Source organism: Diaphorina citri, unplaced genomic scaffold (genome assembly GCF_000475195.1).
Source record: "Diaphorina citri unplaced genomic scaffold, Diaci psyllid genome assembly version 1.1 scaffold122, whole genome shotgun sequence".
NCBI lineage: Eukaryota > Metazoa > Arthropoda > Insecta > Hemiptera > Psyllidae > Diaphorina > Diaphorina citri.
This window is the reverse complement of record NW_007377559.1, coordinates 188,120-197,685: the sequence shown is the minus strand read 5'-3', so window position 1 is coordinate 197,685 and position 9,566 is coordinate 188,120. Positions and strand designations below refer to the sequence as shown.

General features: G+C 40.5%; 1 protein-coding gene across 1 annotated transcript; it reads right to left on the bottom strand.

The window, feature by feature from the left end:
• Window positions 1-450: 450 nt before the first annotated feature.
• Window positions 451-3,477, bottom strand: LOC103524806 (parkin coregulated gene protein homolog). Its single transcript, XM_008489839.2, has 4 exons — window positions 3,304-3,477; window positions 2,663-2,834; window positions 2,113-2,262; window positions 451-845 (listed from the first exon to the last, which is right to left on the bottom strand). The coding sequence occupies exons 1-4, from the start codon at window positions 3,382-3,384 to the stop codon at window positions 673-675; spliced, it is 576 nt and encodes a 191-aa protein (XP_008488061.1). The 5' UTR covers window positions 3,385-3,477; the 3' UTR covers window positions 451-672.
• Between the last annotated feature and the right edge of the window lie 6,089 nt (window positions 3,478-9,566).

Sequence of the window (9,566 nt, the reverse complement as noted above, 5' to 3'; positions counted from 1 at the left end):
TGAAACATTAGGTAGGTAGGTAGGTACTTTAATGATATTAAGTTAATGATGTTGTGTACTAATGCAAAGGAATTGATCATTAGGTCATTTCTCCATACACGGTGGATTTAGAGTCAGCTATGTGTGATGAAAGATTGCGGGTTCTATTTCCGCCCGGGGCGGACTTTATCCCAGGCGGATATACTTATAAGTTATAAGGTTCGTTCTCCGAACGTCTGGCTTTTTCCTATCCTGTCTCCTTCGCAACCCGGATACTTTTCCGGATTGCCACCAACAAGATAAATATAGCCATGATGATCGCCAACGTTCGGAACGGATAGGCACTCAAAGAAGAAGAAGTCTCCTTCACTCTTCGATTTCGGGACGATAAGACCTTAGTAATTACAACTTCCTCTTATACTGCCTAAAAAAGGTTATTGTTTTTACTGTTTCATTAAATTTCATTTTTTCTTTTTTTTTTTTTTTTGTATTTCTTTTATTAAAAGAACATTGCCAAGTGGAAACGGACCTTCATGGAAAGTATACTGAAATATAATGCAAAGTAACAACATCCAGTTTATTGTCTAAAAATTTGTTGATTTGTTGACAATTAGCAACATCTACTTTGCCCACTATCGTGTTACAACACTAGCTGACAATTTTGTCCACTATCCAATTCCAACATCAGTTGATTTAGTTGACCGTGTATCGGAGTATGCAGGATTCATACGTGGGTATCATGTACTTGATGTAGATACAGGCATCTTCACCACCATGTCGTTCCAGGATTTGTAGAGTTTCCTGTACAAGGTCCCCGATGTTCTCCCGTTTCATCTGGCTGTAGTCTATAGCGTCCCCTGTGTTTTCTGGAAATACAGGAGATAATGGAATGGCTTAAATAAATTGATTTTTCAAGTTTTTTATCAGGGCCGTGTCCAATATTTTGTGCTAATGTACTTTTAAGGAGTATGGTATATCCTTTAAGCCAGCCAGCCGTTTCGATAACGAACCTTATCCAATATTTTGTGCTAATGTACTTTTAAGGAGTATGGTATATCCTTTAAGCCAGCCAGCCGTTTCGATAACGAACCTTATCTTTTTTTTAAGAGGTTTGACAGAGGGAACTGTAACTGCTATGGTCTTATCGCGAAATCGAAGAGAGAAGGAAGACAGGATAGGAGAAAGCCAGCCGTTCCGAGAACGAACATTATCCCATCAGGATAAAAGAAGAGAGAAGGAAGACAGGATAGGAAAAAGCCAGCCGTTCCGAGAACGAACATTATCCCATCAGGATAAAATCCGCCTCGGGCGGGAATCGAACCCGCGGCCTAGCGCTTACAAGGCAGATGCGCTACCCTCCAAGTTAACTGTAGGGTGGCTGAAATCACCTCAGGTTGGATTTCGCCAGTATTTTTTCACCTCCTAGAAGGTCTGTTAGGCTAACAACCTGTTAACCCATGCGAGCCGAGGCCTACATTAAAGTCGCACAAAACTTGATTAACCCTACTCTCTTTTTCGCTGATATCTCAGTCGCTCCACGTCAGAGTGCATCGGGTTTTAGTCTTTTAGTCAGAAAAAAAAATCCTGCTATTTTCAATATCATTTGATATATTTACCCTGTACCGGTCTGGAGTTAGTAGTGGTTAAATTTTAGCAAGATCCAATGAAAGAAAAAAAAAGTTCGGCTGTTATGGGTTAAGTTCCATTTTATTTGTGCGAACTGTAATGTTAACGCGGTGTTGGGGACTAAAAAGATTGGTGAAACCCACAATAAGTTTTCTATTTGGAACTTACTATTCAAGTCCTTGTACATGTTGAGATGAGGGTTGATTAACCCTACTCTCTTTTTCGCTGATATCTCAGTCGCTCCACGTCAGAGTGCATCGGGTTTTAGTCTTTTAGTCAGAAAAAAAATCCTACTATTTTCAATATCATTTGACATATTTACCTGTACCGGTCTGGAGTTAGTAGTGGTTAAATTTTAGCAAGATCCAATGAAAGAAAAAAAAAAGTTCGGCTGTTATGGGTTACCTAAGTTCCATTTTATTTGTCCGAGCTGTAATGTTAACGCGGTGTTGGGGACTAAAAAGAAGATTGGTGAAACCCACAATAAGTTTTCTATTTGGAACTTACTATTCAAGTCCTTGTACATGTTGAGATGAGGTAGAATCTGCTTGTAGTAGGGAACCAAGGCTTCTCCTACCATGCTGGATGATGTTACCAGGTGTTGTAGAACTTTGAGTGTTTCACAGATCACTTCTGGATTTCGGGTGCTCAGGGCATCTGGAAGAGAATTAGGTTATGAAAGAGTAGCTGTACTGTTTTTTGGCTAATCCGTAATTGCCTTCAGTAGACCACATAAGTCTGCCATTGGGGTATAGGGGTTTGACGTCACTTTTAACAACTTACGTCTTCTCTTGAAATGGGTTGTACCCACCATTGGGCGACAAGCTACTTGCCTCTTTACATTAATCTCATCCAGCCTGAGTGGAGATAGGAGAAAGCCAGTAGCATGCGAGTACCCAGATGGGCACCTACTTATGTGGATACGAACCAATCGTAACGTTGCTTATCTTCAGTGACGTCTGTGATCCATGCTATCACTGCTTTCTCTCAATCGTTCATCCCCCCCCATAAGTCATACCTATAATTTTATCAAAGGAGTACAAAACGGTACACTTACTTTTGATAGGCAGGATCAGATGGGGTAACACGGGTACGATTTTGTCCTTCCCATTCTCCAGAAGATCGTGAATGCCTTTGGAAGCGAAGAATTTGTACGGATATTCAGTCTCACGGAGACCGTCAAAAAATATGGGCAGATAGTACTGGTAGTTGAGGGTCTTTATGTCTTCCTGAAATAGAGAAAGGATTTTCTTGGGACGCTCGGTCTTATCACATTGGACACTGGGAGGCAGGCTAGTTAACTTGGAGGGTAGCGCGTCCGCCGCGCAAGGGCTAGGTCGTGGGTTCGATTCCCGCCTGGGGCGAACTTTTACAAAGATAGGGTTCGTTCTGGGAACAGCTGGGAGTCAGCCTAGTGAGTTTGGAAAGTTCACTTCGTAAGCAAAGTAGTAGATTGTGGGTTCAATTTCAGCCCGGGCGAACTTTATCCTATAAACAGGTAAGGTTCGTTCTCGGAGCGACTGTCCTTCTTTCTTCGATTTCGAGACGATAAGACTTTCGTAGTTGTAGTGCCCTCTATCAAACCTCTTCTTTTTTTTAAAAAAAATAAATACATTTTCTCTTTAGATTTGGGTCTCGAAGTTAGAAGACCATTTTAATCTACAGGGTGTCGCTATACTCCCTATTACAGACACTCACCTTCCATGAGATCTTGTTTCCAACACTCTTGAACTCCATAGCAATGGGGAAGTCGCCCCGCGAGTAGTAAGTTCGAAACATGGACGTATAGTCGTAGGTTTTATCCTTAGGGACGCACTTAGGAGGGGCGCCGGTGATGGTATTCTTCTGGTGGGTTTGGAGGCTGAAGGCCGGAACGACGGGGCCCGGTAATGACGGCCGGCGGCCATATTGGAGGTCCCTGGCCCGATGACACACGATCTCTGAAAAGAAAACGAACGAACAATGACGAAGAATGAAAAATTGAAAAGTGATTGCCACTGTCTTAAAACTAAGAATGAAAAATTGAAAAGTGATTACTACTGTCCTAAAACGAAGAGTGAAACATTTAGAAGTGTTTTGCCATTTCCCCAAACCAGGGGGAGTGGTAGTTCACAGGGCTAGGCTGTAGAAAGAAACACTCGCTTACAAGCCTAGCCCTGTGAATAACCACCATCTTAACCTACATTTGGCTTCACCAAATGTTGGCGATGAATTTTTTTTTACCTAGGTAGGTAATAAAAATAGGTCAAACCCTACCCACCTCCTATAGGTATACCTTTTTAATAGATTCTTCCTGTACCTACTTAATTAACTACCTAATAGGGCTTACCACAACTTACCTCCATTCTTTTTGTGTTTCGACTCCGTTGCATATACCATATTGTCAAAGAAAATGGCTAAAACACTATGAAACTTCTGTTTGGTATTGTAGGATTTTCCAAATATTTACCACAACAGTGGGTCACTTAGGTAATTCTTTTGTCTAGCATTGTAGGATTTTCCAAATATTTTAATAAAATCTCATTTCCCACAATGTTTACCTACCATGTTGACTTGCTGACATCGATCGCTAGTATCAGCTATGCCATTTTAAAATTTTGATTTCACTATACAAAACGTTCTGAACAGCAGAGACAATAATTTAAGTAAAATGTTTATTGTACTAGGCAGGTAGGTTGTAGGTAGGTACTGTGTGAAGGAATTTGAATTTTTTGCAGGCAGAATTATAAGCCATCTCCTTGGCAACGAATAAACAATCTCTGCCATAGCTTTCTCTCTCTCTCTCTCTCTCTCTCGTGACGTGCATTTCCTCAAAAGGTACCACCTATCCTATCTACCTACGCTTTTTTTTCTAAGTTTCTAGGTCACGTTATAGGTATTAATGTGCCGCGCGCCGCCAATGCACGTAAACAATTTGTAACTCTATTTAAGTAGGTACCTACCTACTTACCTATGTAAACTGTCTTCCAACTTCTGCAGTACATTTGCAACGCAACCTGAACAAGAAATATAGCGACCTGGCCAAAATGTAAGTACCAAGTTGGATTACATGAAAAAAGAATGAAAGAGTAACAAGTTGGATTACCTACTTGAAAAAAAAAGTAACAAGTTGGATTACCTACTTGAAAAAAAGTAACAAGTTGGATTACCTACTTTAAAAAAGTAACAAGTTGGATTACCTACTTTTAAAAAAAGTAACAAGTTGGATTACCTACTTTGAAAAAAAAATAATAATAACAAGTAGGTACTTGTTACTTTTCTTTTCAAGTAGGTACTTGAAAAAAAAAAGTAACAAGTTGGATTACCTACTTGAAAAAAGAAAGTAACAAGTTGAATTACCTACTTGAAAAATAAGTAACAAGTTGGATTACCTACTTGAAAAAAAAGTAACAAGTTGTATTACCTACTTGAAAAAAAAAGTTTCATCTCGGGAACTGTAACAACGGAGATCTTATCGTCCTGAAATCGAATAGAGAAGGATAAAATATTTAGAAAGCCAGCCGTTCCAAGAACGAACCTTTCCTGTTTAGGATATAATCCGCCCGGGTGGGAATTGAACCCGGGACTTACAAGGCAGTCTTGCTTTTTTTTCTCAAGGGTTTTGATAGAGGGAACTGTCTGTACCTACGGAGGTCATATCTAAGAGAGGAGAAGGACAGGATAGGAGAAAGCCAGCCGTTCCGAGAACGAACCTTATCTGTTGGCCCGGGCGGGATTCGACTGACCCCATGAGCCAGCAGGATTTTTGTACTACCCTCCAAGCTAACTAGGCTGGATAATGTGTCCAAATTTAATAAAAATTGAACAAATCTTTCGAGAGATTCTTTATAATGGAGCAGTTGCAAATGGGTAAAAATTAGAAATAAATGGATAGTACCTAACTAATTAGTCAAGAGGTATATGGTCATGATGTCATGAATCATCATGATATTTCATAGCTAATTAAGCGTTGTGTTTTTACTTTTCCCTCAGGCACTTCGCAATTATCTGCGTAAATAATTTACGTTGTCTATGGACTGGTACAGTATAGGTAGGTATGTAGGTAGGTAGGTAATTGATGGGTAGGCTTGAAGGAAAATCGTTTTTCTATGACATAATGTAAGGAGGTATGTAGAAAGACACGTACAGTTGTCTGCGGTGTGTTTTGCATAAGGCAGGTATAGTTTTTCCGAGTTTTTCTCGGAAATAACTCTTGGGGGTTACTTTTTTTTCCGTTGAAAATTACTTCGGGCTTCCGGGGTAATTACCGCTTTAACTCGAAAATAACCTCTTTTTCCGTCAAGTTCCCCAGGTAGGTAAATGCGATTGACTTTCAGTAAGAGCGATCCAAATCCGAGGTCAAAACTCCGAAAAAATAACTGTAAAAGGTCAAAAATTCAATTTTTATTTTCCGTTCTAATGAAAGAGTTCAAAGATGTGTGACGTCAGACTTCACGCAGTTGCTTTTTTCGTTTGCTAAATACCGCAAGTATGCAAGTACGCTTGTGTAGGAGCAGAAAGAAATGCGCAGAAACGTATGCGCACAAACACATTAATGCGTTGCCTGCGAGGGAGCTTTGCTCGGGACATTTGATGTGACATCATCGCCTACGGGAGCGTATGCCGTGACGTCAAAGTTCACGATTTACCGGTATTTTTTAAATCGATTTTATTACCACTCGTAAGTTAGCGCTGGTGTTTTTCCTGTGTGTTGGGACCAGTTCTTGTCAGTTTGACGACACCAAATTTCTACCGCCTAAATTATTTGCCCGCATGAGAACGGTAAGTAGAACAAAGGTCACAGATCTTTTTCCCAAGATAGCTAAAACTGCCAAGAGTGTCAAGGTTTTTAACGTCACTGTACAGTGTATAACTGAGAAGGTTTTTAGAAACGGTAATTTTACCGTCCGTTCGGCAATAAGCTACCTGCGGGTAACTCACCCAGCCCGACTGATGCCGGGAAAAGCCAGAAGCACGTGATTGCCCAGATAGTCACCCATTTGGCTCAAGTGCAAGGTTGCTTAACTCAGTGATTCAATGGGAACTTGTGATATCGCAGAGCCGCTCAAATTAAATTGATACCAAGGGCTAGGAAAGAAAACCTTTTGACCTTTGACAAATGGAATGTGTCTGAAGGCATGTGATGTGTTCCAACTCTGACATCGTGGTGTTGTAATGTTCGTTCTCGGAACGGCTGGCTTTCTCCTATCCTGTCTTCCTTCGCTCTTCGATTTCGGGACGATAAGACCATAGCAGTTACATTTCCCTCTGTCAAACCTCTTAAAGAAAAAAAAAACTTGATCAACTGTTTTTCAACCAACCACACGAAACGTTGCTGAACATTACTTAGGGATTTAGCTAATGTGTCCACACATAGAACCTAGGGATTTAGCTAATGTGTCCACACATAGCACCTAGTCGACGGCCGACGATCGACGAGGTGAATCTATGTTGTCGAAACAGTGTGGACGGGTTCATTTGACATCAACAGCTTTGGCCACACATAGTCGGCCGTCGAGTCGTCGACTATGTGTGGACACAACTTTAGAGTCTCAGTAAAGTAAGAATTCGACTCTTTCCCAGGTGAATTTCGACAGTTGAGCTACGGACGCAAAGGGAATCTGAAAAGATATGGTACGATCGAACCACCCTTGTATCCCATTGAAAAATTTTTACAAATGTCCCCCCCCCCCCAAACCAAACAAGGCAGAGTTTTCCATTTTACACCTTCTTTTGTGTATTATTTTACCCTTGCAATATTGTAATCTATAATTATTGATGCAAATAAACAAATTAGGTACAATTACAATACCGAGAGCAAAGTACACACGTACTTTTCGTGAGGGGCAGCGCTTTGACTGATAAGGTATCGTACCGCACCCATAGTCAACCGGCTGTCGATCAATGTTGACTGAACGGTCCACACTACCTGGACAACATAGATTCACCCGTCGGTCGACACTATGTTTGGACACACCTTCAGGCTTCATCTATTTCGCTTGCTGCAATGACTTTTTGTCTAACAGTATGGTAAGTGTTAACACGACCACTGATGTTGTCCCCTTCGTCATCAAATATCATATTCTTGCTGTTTCTATTTTCTCCATTCTTCTTCTTCTTCTTCTTCTTCTTCCTCCTCCTCTTCTGCTAGTTCTTCTTTTTCTTCTTCTCCTCTCTCTCCTTTTCCTCCTCTATCAAAATCTAGGGTCACTTGGGTATTTCCTCTCCATTCCAGGACACACGCCTGCTCCGCGCTCTGTAGCTATAACGGTCTAGCAGGTACGATTTTTTTAACATGCAAAAAATCCTTAACCTGACCATAGGTGCTACACTCACCCTACCCAATACTACTCATGGGAAATACCTATAATAAGAGGATACCAATCATAATAAAAAAGATAAATCAAATTTGAGTACTAGCTTATTTATTTATTTATGAACATAATATAGGTAAATAAACAAATCAATCAATCTAATGTCAAATTTATAATGCCCATTGATGCGATGACCGTTTGAAGCTCCGTTTTGCATCGTCCGTCGGAAATAAACAAGGATTTCATTACTTTTTGTATTAATATATCAATTTTCTCACTTGTCATCAAAGTTAAATTTTAGTTTGTCTCGCTTGTTAGATCGTTGACGTGTTGACAACCTCCGGTAATTGATAGATAGGTAAGTAAGTAAGTAGGTATCTATCCTGTCTATCTTAATATCCTGTCTTACTATTTTTTATTTTCGGTAGCTAATCCCGCTGCCGATTCGACGCGAAAAATTGGTGTTAGTATCTTTATAGGCACTTACCAAATTTTGTGTTTTCAAGGGAAATGTCTTTATAGACAGGCACTTACCAACTATTGTGTTTTTACAGGGAAACCTTTGGTCCGACTGAATTATTGTAGGTACAAGGTGGAATTTTACTATTGTGTAATATAATTAGGGAACTCCCTGTAATCACTAACATTTTTAGCTAAATTCTTGATTTGAAATTGCTTCGATTATAAAGCTTTTATTCGAGGTCAGTAACTATGCTCCCTCAGGCACTTCGCAATTATCTGCGTAAATAATTTACGTTGTCTATGGACTGGTACAGTATAGGTAGGTATGTAGGTAGGTAGGTAGGTAGGTAATTGATGGGTAGGCTTGAAGGAAAATCGTTTTTCTATGACATAATGTAAGGAGGTATGTAGAAAGACACGTACAGTTCTCCGCGGTGTGTTTTGCATAAGGTACAGTTTTTCCGAGTTTTTCTCGGAAATAACTCTTGGGGATTACTTTTTTTCCGTTGAAAATTACTTCGGGCTTCCGGGGTGATTACCGCTTTAACTCGAAAATAACCTCTTTTTCCGTCAAGTTCCCCAGGTAGGTAAATGCGATTGACTTCCAGTAAGAGCGGGGTTAACCAAATCAGAATTGAGATCAATCGATAGTTTCTATAGGATTGAGTTATACCCAGTTCAATCCAGAAACGAAGCCAACTCCGGCTTTGTAAAACGCGGTCTAAGTATGTCCCGTGGATTGGCAATTACCACTCGTAAGTTAGCGCTGGTGTTTTTCCTGTGTGTTGGGACCAGTTCTTGTCAGTTTGACGACACCAAATTTCTACCGCCTACATTATTTGCCCGCATGAGAACGGTAAGTAGAATAAAGGTCACAGATCTTTTTCCCAAGATAGCTAAAACTGCCAAGAGTGCCAAGATTTTTAACGTCACTGTACAGTGTATAACTGAGAAGGTTTTTAGAAACGGTAATTTTACCCTCCATTCGGCAATAAGCTACCTGCGGGTAACTCACCCACAGCCCGACTGATGCCGGGAATAGCCAGAAGCACGTGATTGCCCAGATAGTCACACATTTGGCTCAAGTGCAAGGTTGCTTGACTCAGTAATTCAATGGGAACTTGTGATATCGCAGAGCCGCTCAAATTAAATTAATCCCAAGGGCTAGGAAAACCTTTTGACCTTTGACAAATGGAATGTGTCTGA

Excerpts from the sequence above, each read along its gene's own strand:
- LOC103524806 (XM_008489839.2), bottom strand. The coding sequence starts at position 3,384 with ATGTTTCGAACTTACTACTCGCGGGGCGACTTCCCCATTGCTATGGAG. Across the intron at positions 2,835-3,303 it reads GAAACAAGATCTCATGGAAG|GAAGACATAAAGACCCTCAA; the intron begins GTGAGTGTCTGT and ends TCTCTATTTCAG. Across the intron at positions 2,263-2,662 it reads TCTGATCCTGCCTATCAAAA|ATGCCCTGAGCACCCGAAAT; the intron begins GTAAGTGTACCG and ends ATTCTCTTCCAG.